The sequence below is a fragment of the Vicugna pacos genome, chromosome 22, assembly GCF_048564905.1.
Source record: "Vicugna pacos chromosome 22, VicPac4, whole genome shotgun sequence".
Classification (NCBI taxonomy): domain Eukaryota; kingdom Metazoa; phylum Chordata; class Mammalia; order Artiodactyla; family Camelidae; genus Vicugna; species Vicugna pacos.
In genome coordinates, this window is record NC_133008.1 from 31,969,652 (window position 1) to 31,986,513 (window position 16,862).

Sequence of the window (16,862 nt, forward strand, 5' to 3'; positions counted from 1 at the left end):
AATATACTTTTAAAAACACAGACACCTACCAGGGATAAAATAACATGCAGTCATGTACCTGACACTGAAATGAACACATATTAGCGTCTTTGTCATGTTTGATTCAGATCTTTTTTAAAAGATGAACAAGACGGCTTGTTTTTCCCTCCTCCTCATTCACTCCCTCCCTTCCACCTCAGGGCAACCCGTGGGACAAAATCGTCTCTGTACACACGTTCCTGACTTTAATCCCAGCATCAATTCAGGTGTACCCAGTACACAGAATATAGTTTGGGCTCTTTTTTAAAAAAATGTATTGTGGTAACATTAGTTATTTTAACCATTTCTAAGTGCACAGCTCAGCAGCATTAAGTGCATTCACACTGTTGTGCCACCATCCCCACCACCATCTCCAGAACTTTCTCATCTTCCCAAACTGAAACTCTGTCCCCACAAAACACTCCCTCCCAGCCCCTCCCCCAGCCCGTCTCTGTGGACCTCCTGTGAGTGGGATCACACAGCACTTGTCCTCGTGTGTCTGGTTCTCTCTCTGAGCCGTGTGCTCTCCAGGTCCATCCACGTGGTCGCGAGTGTCAGTGCATCTCTCTCATCCAAGGCCGAGTGATGCTCCCATGTGTGGAGGGACCGCACTGTGTGTCTCCATCATTCATCAGTAGACATGGGGGTTTTTCTGTGTTTCGGCTGTTCATGATGCTGCTATGGGCATGCATGTACAAATATCCATCTGGTCTCTTTTAATTTAAAAACTGTAGTTATAGATAATACTATATACACAGAAAGACACATGGCAACATGGATGTCACCTGGTGGGGCAGATACCTGGGCACAGAGCTGGGATCCCGGGATCTTGTTCTGTCACTGCTGCCACGCGACTTGTAATAATGTCATTTACTTACTACCTAGCCTTGTCCAGCCCCCCAGGAGGCTGGCTGCTCCAGCGGCCTCAGGACTGGGAACCCAGGGTGCGGAGCTCCACCTGCACTGAATGGATGCATGGACTTCCCCTTCCCATGAAGGGGCAGGGGGCTGCTTTGCACAGGGGTGGGCTCAGGGCCACACAGGAAATATTTTCAGCTTTGCCGGCCATCAGCCTTTGGTGGCCGTGACTCTGCAGTGTAGTTGAGGTCGGAAAGCACCCAGGTCCACATATAAACAAGTGGCCATGACTATAAACTTAACAACATGCAGATGTGACTGTCATATAATTTTCACATGTCTTGAACTAGCCTTTTGATTTTTTTTTCAACCGCTTAAAAATATAAAAAAAAGAAAACCCTAAAACATTCTTAGCTCACAGGCTGGACCAAAACCACAGAAGGGGAATGCGACGTGCAGACTGGAGTTGGCCAACTCTGTAGTGTTGGAATGTTTGGATCAAATGTCATGGGACACAATGTGGTGACCGGGTGGTGAGCCAGTGACATGCAGGCTGGTAAAGCCAGAGGTTAAGTGTGAGAATAGAAAGGAGTTTATCAGGGTACACTGCCATAGACAACAGCGGCCACACAGCTGAGGGGTGCCTGTGTGAGCCCCAAGGGCTGGTTTTTGGGGTGTTTAATAAGGTCCAGTCACAAGGTGCTTGATCGACTTGTGCACAAGTCTCTGGTTGGTTGCAGGAGAAGTAAGAGGTTTAGGGTCCGTGAAGGACAGCGGGGTTTGACTCTGATAAGGTAGGCATTACCTGGGGCTACCGGTTTGTTAGGGGCCCGACATTCCCCCCAGACAGGTTGGCAGCGACAGCTCTTTGGAACAGAGGCGAAGGTGTCTTCTTCCATATCTACTGCTGCTGAATTCGGGGTGCCATTCTGTCCCTGCCTAACATGCCGGTCTGTCCGGGGTTATGCGGCCCTGAGGCACCCCTGCAGCCTTAAGGTGGGAGCAGAAGGAGGCCCCAGTGGCGTCCCGGGACTGCGTCACCAGGACGGGCTTGGCTCATGGCGGCAGTCTTGGAGGAGTGGTCTGTTCCTAAGTTCACAGATCTTGGACCTCAAAGACAATCATTTTTGTGAGAGAGTTAAACAACAAAGTAGGTGAATACCAAGATAGACAGCTAAACCCAGTAAAAACAGAGAGAAGAAATCTGGGAATGTCTGAAAAGAAAGAGCTCATCCCTTCAGGTATCTAGGACAACACACTGGAGAACCAATCAGAGAGCTGTTTAGTGATGGGTCCCCTGTGAGCGTTGACATCCCTGACACACCGGGGCTAAACATGCAGCACTCGGCCCCCTTGGGTGGGATGGTAGGAGCCATGTGGTTTCACAAGACAGCTCTCCTTTGTGCCCAAAGCAGACGTCACCATGAACGATCTTAGTGCTTTTCTAGGTATGTGGAGATACAAGAATTTGGCTCATAAAATCTTTTCCTGAAAACACCTAACTATCTAAAGGCCAGTCTTCTCAGAGCACAGAGCGTCACGTTCCTGATCTCTGCCCTGAGCTTGCAGGCTGCGCGGAAGGTCAGCAACTTGACTTAGCCCGTCCAGGGGCAGAGGGAACGTGCCCTCGAGGTCGTAAATCCAGCCACGGCTTGGGAGGCATTTCGTGAGCATTTCGTCCCACGGCGCTAGGAGTGCCCCGTTCCTAGGTCAGGAGAGGATTTCATTGACAGGCCACTCAATGGGCTGTGAGTAGACTCGGCCTTGTGAACAGTAGCAAAAAGCCTCTGGACCGCCTGTCTGACTAGTCTGTTACGGTCCAGGAAAACACCCGTCTTGTTGCTTCTTCCCAGATCTAGAGTAATGCCATTGTAATCTCCTCTAGAACTATATATCTGGTTACTTTTGAAGACAATTCATACTTACGGCCAGGATTAGAGCAGATAAGAATCGGCCAGGTGAGGGATCCCACAGAGTAATTCTAGGGGCCTGTACAAAAGTACAATCTCTTTGCTTGAGAATAAATTTCCTAAGGGCCTACCAGTTGGATCCTTCGAGTGGAGAAATCCTCCAAGGTAACCCAGAAGTACTGGGCCTACATAGCTGACCATAAACCTAACAATTGGATTAACTTAACTCTGTCTAAGATCATGAAGTACATTCAGATTACTGAGCTTTAGAAACAAACCTAGAGTGTTTTTGTAATAATTCAATTAAACTTTGTAATAATCCCCAAAGGCAGGACAGCTTGCGGGAGTTGCCTTGCTCTTGCTCAAAATTTGCATTTTAAAAAGATGGGGAGAGAAGGGTTCCCGAGAAGACCAGGTAGAATATTTGCATCTCAAAGGTGAGCTCTTCCCAGAATGACTTTGTTCCCTTGAAGGCCAGAGAAATATTTTTAAGACACTGACACGCCTCCAGATTAGTAGGGGAGGCTCTGGGGGTGGTGAAAGGACTGGCGGGCTCTGGAGTATTTCTGGGCCGCGCCTCTGGTCCTGGCCCTGAATGAGCAGAGGCGGAGGGCGACACATCTGGCTTCCTTTTGTCTCTTTCCTTATCTCTTCTCTCCTAGGAAGTTTTCTCTCAGCGTCAGGATTTTGCAAAGGTCTCCATCTAGTTTTTCTCTAACTGCATATACAAAAAGAACCAGTGTCAGGATTTTCAGAGTCTTCCCTAAACCTATTTTCCCTGGGGTCTAGAGAATATTGTCATAATACTGTCTGTTTCTTTCCAGTCAGACAGAATCTCCCATTTCACAAGACAGAACACAAGATACAAAACACATTCATGCATGGCCATCACAGACTGACCAGCACAAGTTCTCATCAGACAGTCCCTTCTAGAACCAGATCTGAGTTTTGAGAGACAGCCATAAAGGCTTGACATATGAGACCTTGGACCATTTTCCCAATTTGCAAAAGAAAGATTCAAGCTGGAAGATTGTCTTACAGTTCAGAGTCCCATGAAGGGGCCAAGTCTCCTGATCTGGAAGTTGGTATTGGGGCCAGGCAACATTACAGGAAAAGATAAGCTGCTTTTCTTTAATGTCTGGGGATCAAACTTACCCCAGTGTTTTAAAATGTAACCTAAAGGTGAGTCCCAGGGAACAGAAGTAAAGAGAAGGAAACCAGCACAGACACTATTCTGGGGCGTGCCCCCAAAAGAGAGAGGCTAAATTTCCAGTGTAAAGAGGAGCTGACCAGTGCAAGGGCCAGAACCAGCACAAGGGCTAAAAAGCCCGCACAAGGGGCCGAAAAGCAAAGAAAAAGTGGGGGGACTCACCCTCTGGTGACTTCTACCTGGCACGGTGATCGGAGGCAGGAGGCATGGTCAGTCTGGAGGCATGATTCGCAAAATCAGAAGGTGCAAGGGGGAACCACGCGGTTGGGCCCCAGAGCCAAGGAGTCAGTCTCGAGGGCCACAGTCAGAGGAAGGGAGAGAGCAAGGAGTGGGGGAGAGAAGAGTTTCTAGAAAAGAAAAGATGTCTTTCCCACGTGCATTCACCACTGCAGGCCAGGGTCATTCCCATCTGTCAGACCAAGGTTCAGAGGTGGCTGAGAGTAGCCCAGCCAGGGTTCCTCAGCCCTGTGAAGGACCTCAGGGAATTTCCGAACAGTAGGGAGCGGCAGCAAGGTATGAGACAGGAAAGGAAGGCAGAAGAGGGAAGCCTGCCTTGACAATCTGGCTCCAGAACAGTGTCCCACCAAGCCAGGGGGAGACCCCTGAAGGGAGGGCGAGAAAGACAGAGAAGCCCAAACGGCTCCCCCAGAGTCCTAGCCACGTATGGGTCACAAAATGTGTGCACAGCAGGGCAGCCTGTATGGGGACATGGGGACATGGGTTCAGTAAAAGAATCTACCAGAGGTTAAGTATAAGAATAGAAAGTTTATCAGGGTACACTGCCATAGACAACAGCGGCCACACAGGTGAGGGGTGCCTGTGTGAGCCCCGAGGGCTGGTTATTGGGGTATTTTATAAGGTCAGGTCACAAGGTGCTTGATCGACTTGTGCACAAGTCTCTGGTTGGTTGCAGGAGAAGTTAGAGGTTTAGGGTCCCTGAAGGGTGGTGGGGGTCTGTGCCTCTGATAAGGTAGGCATTACCTGGGGCTACCAGTTTGTTAGGGGAAACACGTCCAGCAAAGAATGTATTTTATCCGCTGAGAGATCACAGATAAAGTTACACATATATATTCCTTTTCATTACAGGCCTTTCCAAGGTATTGAATATAGTTGCCTGCACAACTGTTTCTTGACTGTTGCTCCTTGCTTTCCGCCCTCCCTCCCTTCCCTGATTAGCAACTGCCTGAATCTGCCCTTTGGAACTCACGGAAGGTCAAGCCGGCCGAATGAAGACTATTTTCTACAAACAACAAATGGAGAACATGGAAAGATTTATACCTGGCGTGGCCTCACAGGGTTCTCCGTTTCACCTGGAAAATGTTAGGCCACACTCCAGCAAAGTGACAGGTGAGGAAACCGCAGGGGAGGACCCCGAGGGCTCGCTGCTGGGCCTGTTCCGCCAAGCAGGCTCCGAAGGCTGAGCGAGGAGGGGGCCTCACGGGGTCCGACCCAGCGGGGCCGCCTTCAGCGCCTTCAGCGCCCAGGCGGCCACACGCTGCTCGGGCCACCGCGCACGCCCGCTCGCCGGCCGCGTGGCCCCGCCCCCGCCCCGCCCCCCGCCCGCTCGCGTCCCGCCCCCGCCCGCCCCGGCCCAGAAGGCCCTGCAGGGACAAGGCCCTACGCGTCCAGTTTGTGGGGCGCGCCGTCCAGCCAGCACGATGAGCGCCCCCGTCGCGACCCCCATCTTCGCGCCGGGCGAGAACTGCAGCCCCGCGTGGCGCGCCGCGCCCGCGGCCTACGACGCGTCGGACACGCACCTGCAGATCCTGGGCAAGCCGGTGATGGAGCGTTGGGAGACCCCCTACATGCACGCGCTGGCGGCCGCCGCCTCCTCCAAAGGTAGCCCCTGCCGGCCGCGCGGGGGCCAACCCAGGCCGGGGCCGCTCGGACCCAGGGCCCGCCTGCTCTCCGGCGGCGCGCATCGGAGCCTCTCCGCCTCTTTCCTCGCCGGGGAACTGGGGCTGCTAACAGGGGCAACGGGGGAGTCCTGGGGCGCCGCGGGCGCCCTGAGTATCGGGATCTTCCTCTCCGGGGGTAGTGAGGCTCCGACGCCGGGATGAGGACGGGCTGGGTCTGGGGAATGGACGCTCAGACGCAGAACTCAGCCTGGGGTCGGGGTGAGCGGGGTGGCGGCGACCCGGCGAGGTGCTGCCCAGGCGCCCTCGCCCAGGAGTTGCGGGAGGCCCGCCCCAGCTAAGAATAGCTCGGGGAAAGCTGAGGCTGGGAGACAGCTGTCAGGGGTGACCCTCGTCACCTGGCGTCAGAGCCCACGGGGTGCCGAGGGCTCCCCCCGGTCCTCCAGAGGCCAGGCGTGCCACCTCTGGGCCTCTGTGTTCCCACCTGGCAAATGGGCACATCCAGTGTCCTGCTTGGTTAGGGCGTTTCTCTCCTCCTCCCTCTTTGATCCATTGGGGTCCAATCCCCGCCCCGCGCTGTCCCAGCCTTGAATCCTGGGCCTTGAATCCTGGTGCTCCCTTGTCCTTACTTTGCTCATTGTTGGGGGGCAGGGGGAGTATCCAAATCAAGAGATAAGCGCCACCAGTGCAAACAGCCTGGGCCAGGGCTCAAAGTACAGGCTCTGACCTTCCCCCGGACTGGCCTATAAGCCGCTGCCCATGGCTTCTCTGGCAGGCCACCCTCTCTGGCTGCTGGCCAGGGCCCACACTGTTCCCTCTCAGGGCTGCTGTGTTCTGTCTTACCCCCCCCACCTCTGCTCTGCTGTGCCGTCCAGTTCTTGTGGCAAATATTTCTCTGTGCTGAGGCCCTGCCCCTGCGCCCCCTCCTCCAGGCAGCCTCCCCAGCCCCTCCCAGTGAATGAGGCCTGGACTCTCTGTCTGCCCAGGGGGCCGGGTCCTGGAGGTGGGCTTCGGCATGGCCATCGCAGCCACCAAGGTGCAGGAGGCCTTCATCGATGAGCACTGGATCATTGAGTGCAATGACGGCGTCTTCCAGCGGCTCCAGGATTGGGCCCAGCAGCAGCCCCACAAGGTGCCCAGCTCTGCCCGCAGCCCCTCAGCCCTGCCCCCAGAGGCGGTTGGGGACTGGGGTAGTAGCAGATAAATGGAGGAGGTGGTCTCCCTTGGGAGTTCCTCTGCCCCACCCCACCCCCCGAAACAGGTGGAGAAATCCTGGGTCCTCAGCCTCCTCTTTTCCGCCCCTGCACCAAGGTGGTTCCCTTGAAAGGCCTGTGGGAGGAGGTGGCACCGACCCTGCCAGACAGTCACTTTGATGGTGAGAGGGCTCTGGGAGCTGGGAAAGGGGAGGGCCTCTGCCTGGATTTCCTTTGCTTGTGGAGGGACCTCTAAAGAACACATCACGGGGGTGGCAGAGCCTGGGGGTCAGGGACAGACACACACACAAGGGCCTGGTACTCAGGTGCCTGGACACCTCAAGGAGGGACCAAGTGGGACACAATTCATAGAGCAGCCCAAGCACAGTGAACTCTGGGGCTCCTGGCCGTGTTCAAGTCCCGCTTGCAATCGCAGCCACCATCCCGGTGCTGCCGCCACCTGGCCCTGACCACGTGGCTTCCGTCCTCCCGAGCAGGGATCCTGTATGACACGTACCCGCTGTCTGAGGAGACCTGGCACACACACCAGTTCAACTTCATTAGGGTAGGATCACTGGTGGTGGGATGGGGTCTGCCGGCCACAGGGTGGGGATCAGCCTGGGGGGGCATCTGTCATCCACACAGAGGGCCCCTCTCCTTCTGCTGTTCCCCTGACCTGCCAAGACCCAGCAGGTCCACTGGGGATGCCTCTGCCCACACCCAGACCTCCCTCTTGACCACTATCCCCCCTCCCAGGACCATGCCTTCCGCCTACTGAAGCCAGGGGGTGTCCTCACCTACTGCAACCTCACCTCCTGGGGAGAGCTGATGAAATCTAAGTACTCAGACATCACCACCATGTTCGAGGTACCACAGTCTACTGCTCCCTGCCCTGCCCCACTCCCACCACAGGCAGCTTTGGGTGGGGAGGCAGCTGGAGCCATCTGTGACAGGGAGGGTCCCTCGCCTCCCCTGAGAAACCAAGCAAGGTCCCTCCCTGGCTCAAGGACCTTCAGTGGCTCCCCAGTACCCTTGGGATTAGGGAGCCCAGGCTCCGCACCCCAGCTGGAAAGCCCACCGGCATCCCAGAGCATCTCATTAATGCAGCCACCTTTGTCCACTCAATTCCCTCTGCCTGGATGTGCAGGTGGGCAGCCTGGTGATGCCCGGTGATGGATAAAGGCCTGATAAGAGGATGCCCCCTAGGAAGGGTGGGTCACAGGGTATCTCATGAGGCCCAGGGCCCTGGAGGTGACTTGGCTCCTCCCTCTGGCCAGGAGACCCAGGTGCCTGCCCTGCTGGAGGCAGGCTTCAGGCAGGAGAACATCCGCACGCAGGTCATGGAGCTGGTCCCGCCACCTGACTGCCGCTACTACGCCTTCCCGCAGATGATCACACCCCTTGTCACCAAGCACTGAGCCCACAGGCCACCGGCTCACAGAGCCCCATCCCCCAAGCCCCTACTCAGTGCCTTTGTTGGCTGGGGGTGCGGGCTCTGGCCTCTCACTGCCCTGGTCGACTCACGTCAGCAGGCTCCCATAACCTCTGCCACGGGACTACCTTCCCCTCAGGGTCTTGGGGATGAAATAAATACTAACAGTGGGCTGGGCCAGTCGGCAGCGTGACACGGAAGTATGCTCGCACTTACTCTCCCTGTCCCTCCAAAAAGTAAGAGGTGGGCCTTCAACGAGATGGTGGTTTGCCCCACTCCAAAGACTGAACCTGCCTGTGACCCCCCCGGTGCCCATGGCGGACACTGCCCATCACCCCCTGATGCCACCCACCCCCCGTAGCAGGGACGAGTGCACTGAAGTGGACGGACACTCTCATCCTTCCCTCCTTCACCCCCTGGCGGGCACTGGGGTCCTGAGAGGAGGTGGAACTAGGTCAGGACTGCACAGAGGGTGGCAGCCCCAATGTCCAGACACTCGGGCCACTCAGGAGGGAGGGCCTCTGATCCCACCCAGTCAGGCTGAACCACAGAATTAAGCAGAGCCTTTCAACCTGGCACCCCTCCCAGCAGCATCCTCTGCCCACCCCCGGGCGTGCAGTGTCCCTCGCCCGGCACCGCGACGCCGCTGTACAGCGCTCGCTTCCTCAGACTCCACGCCCCTCCAGCCCCAGTGCAGGGACACCCTGCAGCCCAGCTGGTCGCCCCAGTGCTGTCCGCTTCCCCCCGACCAGCTCTGGGACCCATCCACTCCCTGTGTTTATGGCAGGGCCAGGGGCCAGGCCGAGTGCAGGTCCAAGGAGGGGCCAGTGTGGGCCCCCAGCTGAGCCCAACCACCCACCTGGGGCCTCCGTGTCTCCACACACAGGAGAGAGAGGCTAACGGGCCCGGGCAGTCCCCCGCCAGCTCCCAGCCCACACAGCACGCGGCGCAGGCTGCTGGCTGGAGTGGGTCTGTCTGGTTTATTGGCCACCTTCCCAGAAGATGTGCAGGCAGGGAGCAGTGGCGGCAGCGGTGGCAGAGGAGAGGGGCGCAGGCGGGGAGCAGCGGCGCTACCTGCGATACCAGATCCGCAGCCTCTTCTCCCGCTTGATCTTCCTCTGCAGCTGCAGGATGCCATAAAGCAGGGCCTCGGCCGTGGGCGGGCAGCCTGTGGGCGGGGGCAGCATGGGTCTGCAGCCGGCCGGGCCGGGCCACCTCCCAGGGCAGGGAGGGCCAAGGTGGGGCCCCACCCAGCACCCCCTTAGATCTGCACCCAGAGGGCCAGGGGGCTGGGCCCATCACAAGGAAGGAGCCAGCAAGGTGAGTGGCGGGGGCCAGCTGAGGCCAGTGCCCAAGCTCCTGACACTAGCAGCCGGGGACCCCGGGACTGACCTCCCGGCTGAGATGTGGGTGGCGGGGGGGTCCAGGCTGCCCTGTCCACAGCCCTCCCTCCATGTGACTTAGCTTGGGACTGAGGACATGTGCAGGAGGCCTGCTGACCCCAGGCCATGATGGCCCCTGGTGAGGACCCTTGGGAAGGTCTGGGGACAGATGAGAGGGAAAAGAGTGGCCAGGTCAGGCTGGGAGGCCCACACGGTCCACAGACTGAGGAAGGAAGCCCCCACGGACAGGCTCCCCACAGTCCTGCCCCCAATACCCCAGCCAAGAGGAGCAGGAACCACCCGAGACATGACAGGCCTAGAAGGGCCAAGGAAACAGCTGTCTTTCGTGGTCATTTACTTATAGCTGACCCTGCCCCATCTGCCCTGGCCTGGGGCTCAGTCCTAGCAGGACTACCCTAACAGCCCACTGTGGATGCAGAAACTGAGGCTCTGAGAGGAGATGTGCCTGAAGTCAGGTGTCAAACAAGCAGCAAAGACCAGGGATCTGGCTCCTGGTCAAGGTTAACAAGCCCACAGAGTGGACTCCTATGCACCCCTCAACGCCCAATAGTCTGCATCAGGCTCTGTCCCCCACAGCCTGAGGGCTCCCCCAGAGCCTGGCCCAGTGCTGCCCCAAACAGGTCTGGAGCCTGGAAAAGCACTCAGATATCTGCAAAATGCCCCACAGATCAACGCCATTTCCCAATTCACTCTAACCTGGGGTCAAAACCTGTTTTTCTGCCTTCTGAGACAGACATGCCAGAACATAACTTAAACTTCTGGACGACCAAGAATCATGACATGGAATGTACTCTCCTTTCCAGAAACTTGGGGTTGAGCTTTCTGTGCCTGCACTAAGAGTGCGGTACAAGATGGCCAAGAACAAGCAGTCTCTGTCCCCTGTCCCCAGGGAAAGTGACCCCTGACCACGGTCGGGGCCGACGCCCTGGGCTGTCACCCCCAGCCAGCATGGGAGTCTCACAGGGTGGCCGGACAAAGAAAAGAACACCCAGTGAAACGTGAACTTCAGGCAGATTCAGGTCCTTTCTGTAGTGTAAGTGTATCCCAAATATTGCATGGAATGTACTTATACTAAGAAAAAACAATAGTCCTTGTCTTCCTGACATTCAAGTTAACTGGGCACTCTGCACTTTCATTGGCTAAATCTGGCGACTCTGGCAATCCAGGGTGCCAGGGGTCTCACCACCCCACACCCACATGAGAACCGGTAGGCATGGTTCTTGGGTTCCAGGGAACTTTTTGTTTTTTTATCGCATTTCTTGGGTTTTGTTTCTATTAGGTGGAACCACACGGAACCATCACAGCCCTCGTCTGCCGTCTGGATAATGTTAAAGACGCTACAGCCATGGAGACTGTCAGGGGACCCGAGGGACAGGCGGGCTGCCACTCTTCTTCTTGGGCCCAAAGCTGCTCCTCCTGGAAATGGTGGGAGCCTATCATCTCAGCAGGGGCTTCCAGGAACCGGGTGGGCGGCTTACCTGGGACATAGATGTCCACGGGCACGATGCGGTCACAGCCCCTCACCACGGAGTACGAGTAGTGGTAGTAACCGCCTCCGTTGGCGCAGCTGTGGGGGGAGCGCCGGCCCTGAGCGCCGCTCAGGCCACCCTGGCCTCTCCTCCTCCACGCCTGCCCCCCACCCGTACCCGCCTCCAGCCGCAGCAGGTGCTAGGCGGTCAGAAAGGGGCAAGACCAGGGCAGAAGTCACAGCAAAGACAGACCCTTGGGGGCAGAAGCAGACGGGCCCGCAACACACGAGCTCAGGGAGGGAAGCACAGGAGGACACACAGCGCGCGACTCCGTGGGTGTGAGGCGTCCGGAACAGGCCAGTCCCCAGACACGGGGAGGGGCTCCTGGCTGCCAGGGGCTGGTGGGGTGGGGGTGACTGCTGATGGGGACGGGGCTTCCTCTTGGGGTGATGGAATGTTCTGGAACTAGACAGAGCTGACTGTTGCACAGGATGAATGCACTAAAACCCACGGAATTGTGCACTTTGAAAGGGTGAACTTTATAGTATGTGGATTCTACCACGACAAAAAAAAGTTAAGTGACTAAACAGCTTTTACTGACAGGGAGAAGTGGCTATGTGGTGAGGAGGCCGGCGTCCCCGGGTCATGGGGCAAAGGACCAGGACGGGTGGTGGGGACAGGGGAGCGCCTCAGACAGCACAGGAGGGCGCGCGCTGGACGCCCTAGATCCAACAGAGCACAGGAAAAGGCAGCAGAGGCGCTGGCCGGGCTCTCACCCCGCCCGCCCCACTCACCTCCCCATGGACACGACGTAGCGGGGCTCGGGCATCTGGTCGTAGACCTGGAAGAGACAGAGGGTCTGCCCGTGGCTCCAGCCAGGGTGGCGGGAGGAGGCGGGCGGGCAGGGGGCTGGGCCCACCTTGCGGAGCGCCGGGGCCATCTTGTTGGTGAGCGTCCCGGCCACGATCATCACGTCTGACTGGCGCGGGCTGGCGCGGAAGACGACGCCGAAGCGGTCCATGTCGTAGCGCGGAGCCGCCATGTGCATCATCTCCACAGCGCAGCAGGCCAGGCCGAAGGTCATGGGCCACAGGGAGCTCTGCGGGGCAGGGTGGGGCACCCGTGAGTGACGCCTAGCCCACCGTGTTTAAGGAAAGTGGGCGACGTCACACAGCACAATCTCGATTCCTCGCCTTCTGGGAGAACACCACATTAGACCCCCCCCACAGTGGCCCTTTGACCTCCAGACTTCCAAGGCCCCTAGGACCCTGGTCCCCAGCCCAGGAGCACCCAACAGGAGAGTAAAGTGAGTTACGCCTAAGGGTCAACACTTCCCAGCAGCCACATTACCAAAAAAGGGAAACAAACACAAAAACCCAAAGCCGAGTGAAATCCATTTGAATAATACAGCTCACAACCCTAAGCCCAGTGTACCCTAAACCCTATCTTCTCGACGAGGCACGGGCTACTCCAAGTGTCCAACGGCGCAGATCCAGACCCGAAGCTCAGCCCCTTTGAGCACCCTGTTCCCAACACCTCCTGGACTCAAAGTGCCAGTGCTTCCAGGAAGCCCTCCTGGATGCCCTCAGCTGCCCTCAGACCGTTCCCAAAATCCTTTGGTGCCCGACATCCCCTGAAGCTGTGCCCTCCGCTCGTCCGTGTCTAGTCTGGGATCTGGACGAGGCCCGTTACCCTGTGCAGGTGACACAGCTGGGGCCGCACAGTGGGCAAGGGCTGCCCAACACAGCACGGCCACCTGGTTGTAGCCTGAGTGGCCCAACCCTGAGAACACATGGCCGCAGTGGACATTGGCACCCTGGCGCCGTGGGCCTGGAGGGCCGGACACACAGACAGCAGACGCCGTCTAGGGGAGACTGTTACCAGCCTGTCCTGGCCAGACACTCCAGACACTGAAAGGAGCTACTGTCCCGGAACACAGGACACATGTCCCATGGGAGACACGGACAAGTACACAAGCGCACAGACTGTCCCCCAGCTAACACCGGGGGCGTGGCGGGGTGGGGCGGGGCTTAGGGTGTTTGCTGGGAAGGAGCTACTGTTCTCATTAGAGATTACTTTTCAGCTAAAAAAAATTAGTTCTACGTTAAAAGAGGCAAGAGAAGGGTGAACAGAAGGCAGAGGGAGGAGAGAAGGGGGTGGGTTGTCATGGGGGCTGAGGGACAGATGGGGGCAGGACCTGGGGTAGGGGGTCCTGGGGCAGAATCAAAGACACAGGGGTCTCCATACGAGGGGTGTCCGCCTGCCCCGTGGCCCTGCGTGAGTGTGGGTGAGCACGCAGCGGGGAACGAAGGACACAGACAGGGCGGGGGCTCACCCGGCGGGCCCAGTTGATGAGGTCATCCAGCTTGGCCACCACATACTCGCCCCGGCTGCTGGGAAGTGCGGCAGGTTTGGGGACCACAGCTCCGGCCTGGGACACGGCAGGCTGAGTGCTGGGCATGGGACACAGCACGGAAAGTGTCAGCCAGGCAGCCACCCCCAGGGACCCCACCCTGGGGCCCAGCACAGAACAGCCTCTCAGAGGGCAAGACCAGCCACACGAGGTCACGGCAGGTCCCAGGAGCAGCACAGGGAGGGGCTGTGGAGCCGGGGTTTGCAGTGTCCCCACATCCAGGCCCAGGTCAGGATCCAGGAACGAAGGACCCAGTGCACATGCCTTGGCCACCTCGCTGCAGCCCCTGTAGGACCCTGTCCCCTCAGGGACTTGGCTTCTCCATCTGGAAAACACCAGGTCTGACACCCTCTCTAGTGAGGGTCCTCTGGTTTGGAGACATGCAGGAATCAGCCTGGACATGCAGGAGGGAGCTGGGCAGGACTCCGAGGGCAGGGACCCTGTCACGTGGTAGGAGGACCCCAGAGTCGCCCTGGACCGCGGCTGTGCTGGGGTGGGGTGGGGAGGGTTTTCAGGGTGCCTGTGCTCCTGGGAAGGCCGGCCTCACCTGCTCAGGCTGTCGGTGGCCACACTCGAATGGACACTGCACACCTGTGCAGCCGCACCCACATGGGAGCTGCAGGGAGATGGGCCACGCGTGAGAGGAGCCAGGGTTGCCCTGACATGCTGTGACAGGGGCCACCCTGGGGCAAAGATGGGGAAACTGACCAGGGGCCAAGTCTGGGCCTCCATGTGTTTTTACAAATAAAGCTTTATTGACACACAGCCACACCCATTCCTTTCCTTGATTTCTGTGGCTGTTTGTTCAGAGGCAAGGCCAAATACAATTACCATCTGGCCCGTTAACAGAAAAAAATCCCCCAATCCTTGGTCCAGAGGATGTCTCATTTTGATTTTATACTTCCCTCGTTTTTTCCGTTTCCCTTTGCTTTACGGTGAATATGTATTTTATTCCTGGGAAAAGGGCATTATCAAAACAAAGTCAGCCCCAATCCATGCCCTCCTGGAAGCCCCGACTCCCGTTCATCAGGAAGACCTTCCCCTTAGAGCTGCCTCGTCCCTGATCCCACGGCACTGGGGTTCGAGATCGGGGCTCCGTCTACACAGAGGGCCTGGCAGCCGCCTGCCTCCCCATCCCAAGGACGCCTGCATGGGGCTGCCACCTGAGCACACGTGCCACATGCCTCCCTGCGACAGGTATCAACTGAGTTCTGAGGGCACCAGGGCAGGCAGACATGGGTCTGAATCCACCACAGGGAACTGTTCCGAAGAGGGGCCTGCACGTCTCCTGCTAAAGAGTAGACTGCAAGCCCCCGTGGCCTTCGGCAGCGGCTGAGGGTCCCTCCCGCATCTGAGGCACTGATACCCTCCTCTGAGCCTGCCTTGCCAGGGCCTCACTGCAGGTGGGCAGGATCAGAGGTGCAGGCACTCACCGCAGAGCGAGGACTGGGCGGAGCAGCCTGGGAGCTGCGGAGAGAACCACAGTGGGGGGGTCAGTGAGCTGCGGGCAGCACCAGAAACCACCAGCCAGCAGAGTCCAGCCTCCAGTGTTTGTACAGCAGACACCACCCCACCCCGCCATACACCCTCCCTTTCACCACTGTCTGTTTAAATTCCATTTAAGAAACTTTGGTAAAAAGCGATCGTTCAAAATATCAACCAGACAGTGTCATTCTCCTGCTTAAAACCCTACAACCTATGGAAGAAAAGCCACACTCCACACCAGGGCCCTCTTCCCTCCTCAAACAGGTCAGTGTCGTTCCTGCCTCAGGGCCTTTGCACTTGGTGTCCCCACTGCCTGGAGGGTCCTGCCCACACATGCCGTGCTGGCCTTTCTCACAAGGCAGGCTTCGGCTCAGACAGCTGGGTCTATACTGGCTCCCCAGGCCCTCTGAGTCCTATCACCCTGTTCCATCTCCATTAGCAAGGCTCCAGGCCCTGGGCTGGGAGTTCTAGGGTTTCAGATTCCGGGCACGGAAGACAGGTTAACTGCCCAGGCCTGGACTCTTGTCCGAGCTGCCATTCCCTGAACCTCAGCTTCCCCACCTGAAAATTCAGGGCTTTGGATGAGCTCACAGCACAGTAAAATGCCCTTCACCTCTGAGGGGATTCCAGCGTCTGGACCAGGCACTTTAGCAAGAGGCCCCTGGTGAGGATTCAGTAGACTGGTGAACTTGCGTGGCAAAGGAAAATACCCTCCTTTTGTCACCAATGTCTTACTGAAGATTGGCCTTTCCTTAAATTCTGACGACAAACAGCTAACCACAGCAGTCTCGGCAGGACCGAGGCTTTTCACCACCAGCAATCACGGTGGTTTCCTAACCGCGACACAGAGGCTGCAGCCGACTCCGGTCAAGGAACGTGTTCACTCCTCACTCCCAGTTTGGAGACAGTATCTTCACAACCGTCTCTCAGTAGAACCGCCCTCCTTCGCGGCCCTACGGATTTCATCCCATGCGTTTAATCGCTAATCCGAGGAGGAAAAGTCGCAGGAGCAGCCCGGTTTAGGACGCCTGCTCTGCGGGCGACCGTCACGTTCCCGGGGGTGGCAGGGCGCCCTGGGGTCGCGTCCCTGCCCGGCCAGGCCGCGCGACCTCCAGTGGTCCCGGCCCCTCCCTGGGTCTCAGTTTCCTCGCCTATGCAGGCGCAACCGCGCGCCACCTCCTCCCGGGAGCTTCAAGGGCAGCATCCGCGGGCGAGCCTGGGCCCCTCCAGCCCCCACCCCTGCTCCCCGCCGAGGCTGGGAGGCTGCACCGCCCCCCGCCTCCACCTCCTCCTCCTCGAGCAGCCGCGCGGGAAGGCGCCCGGAGCGAGCCGCGGCCCCGACCCCAGCGCCCCGACCCGCTCACCCGCCAGCGCCGCCATCTTGGCCTCGGCCTTCAGACAACCTCTACAGTCCGTCCGCTATAGCTCTCCGGGTCCCTGGGGCCGTCGCCCAAAGCGGCTCGGCTGGTGTGCGGAAACCGGAACCCGGGCGGGGACGTTCCGCCTGCGCGCTCGCCCCTCGCCGCACGTCCCTGGACGCCCCCGAGGGATAAAAGGACTTGCGGGTGCGGGCGAGCATTCTAGCCAAAGCAGGGGAGCCGCCCACTACTTTCTT

At 58.2% G+C, this 16,862-nt stretch overlaps 2 protein-coding genes across 4 annotated transcripts; one reads left to right on the plus strand and one right to left on the minus strand.

Annotated features, from left to right (window-relative positions):
* Positions 1 to 5,580: 5,580 nt before the first annotated feature.
* Positions 5,581 to 8,670, plus strand: GAMT (guanidinoacetate N-methyltransferase). The gene is made up of 6 exons (XM_031673938.2): positions 5,581 to 5,835; positions 6,839 to 6,984; positions 7,164 to 7,227; positions 7,543 to 7,610; positions 7,802 to 7,912; positions 8,323 to 8,670. The coding sequence occupies exons 1-6, from the start codon at positions 5,655 to 5,657 to the stop codon at positions 8,461 to 8,463; spliced, it is 711 nt and encodes a 236-aa protein (XP_031529798.2). The 5' UTR covers positions 5,581 to 5,654; the 3' UTR covers positions 8,464 to 8,670.
* A 768-nt stretch (positions 8,671 to 9,438) lies between these two features.
* Positions 9,439 to 16,806, minus strand: NDUFS7 (NADH:ubiquinone oxidoreductase core subunit S7). 3 transcript variants are annotated; one of them, XM_031673913.2, is made up of 8 exons: positions 16,612 to 16,766; positions 15,196 to 15,229; positions 14,310 to 14,378; positions 13,685 to 13,802; positions 12,269 to 12,448; positions 12,144 to 12,190; positions 11,359 to 11,447; positions 9,439 to 9,645 (listed from the first exon to the last, which is right to left on the minus strand). In XM_031673913.2, the coding sequence occupies exons 1-8, from the start codon at positions 16,625 to 16,627 to the stop codon at positions 9,548 to 9,550; spliced, it is 651 nt and encodes a 216-aa protein (XP_031529773.1). In that variant the 5' UTR covers positions 16,628 to 16,766; the 3' UTR covers positions 9,439 to 9,547. The 3 variants fall into 3 exon arrangements, with proteins under 3 accessions (XP_031529773.1, XP_031529772.1, XP_072804208.1); XM_031673912.2 differs by having other exon boundaries at positions 12,144 to 12,448; positions 16,612 to 16,788; XM_072948107.1 differs by lacking the exon at positions 14,310 to 14,378 and having other exon boundaries at positions 12,144 to 12,448; positions 16,612 to 16,806.
* Positions 16,807 to 16,862: the final 56 nt, after the last annotated feature.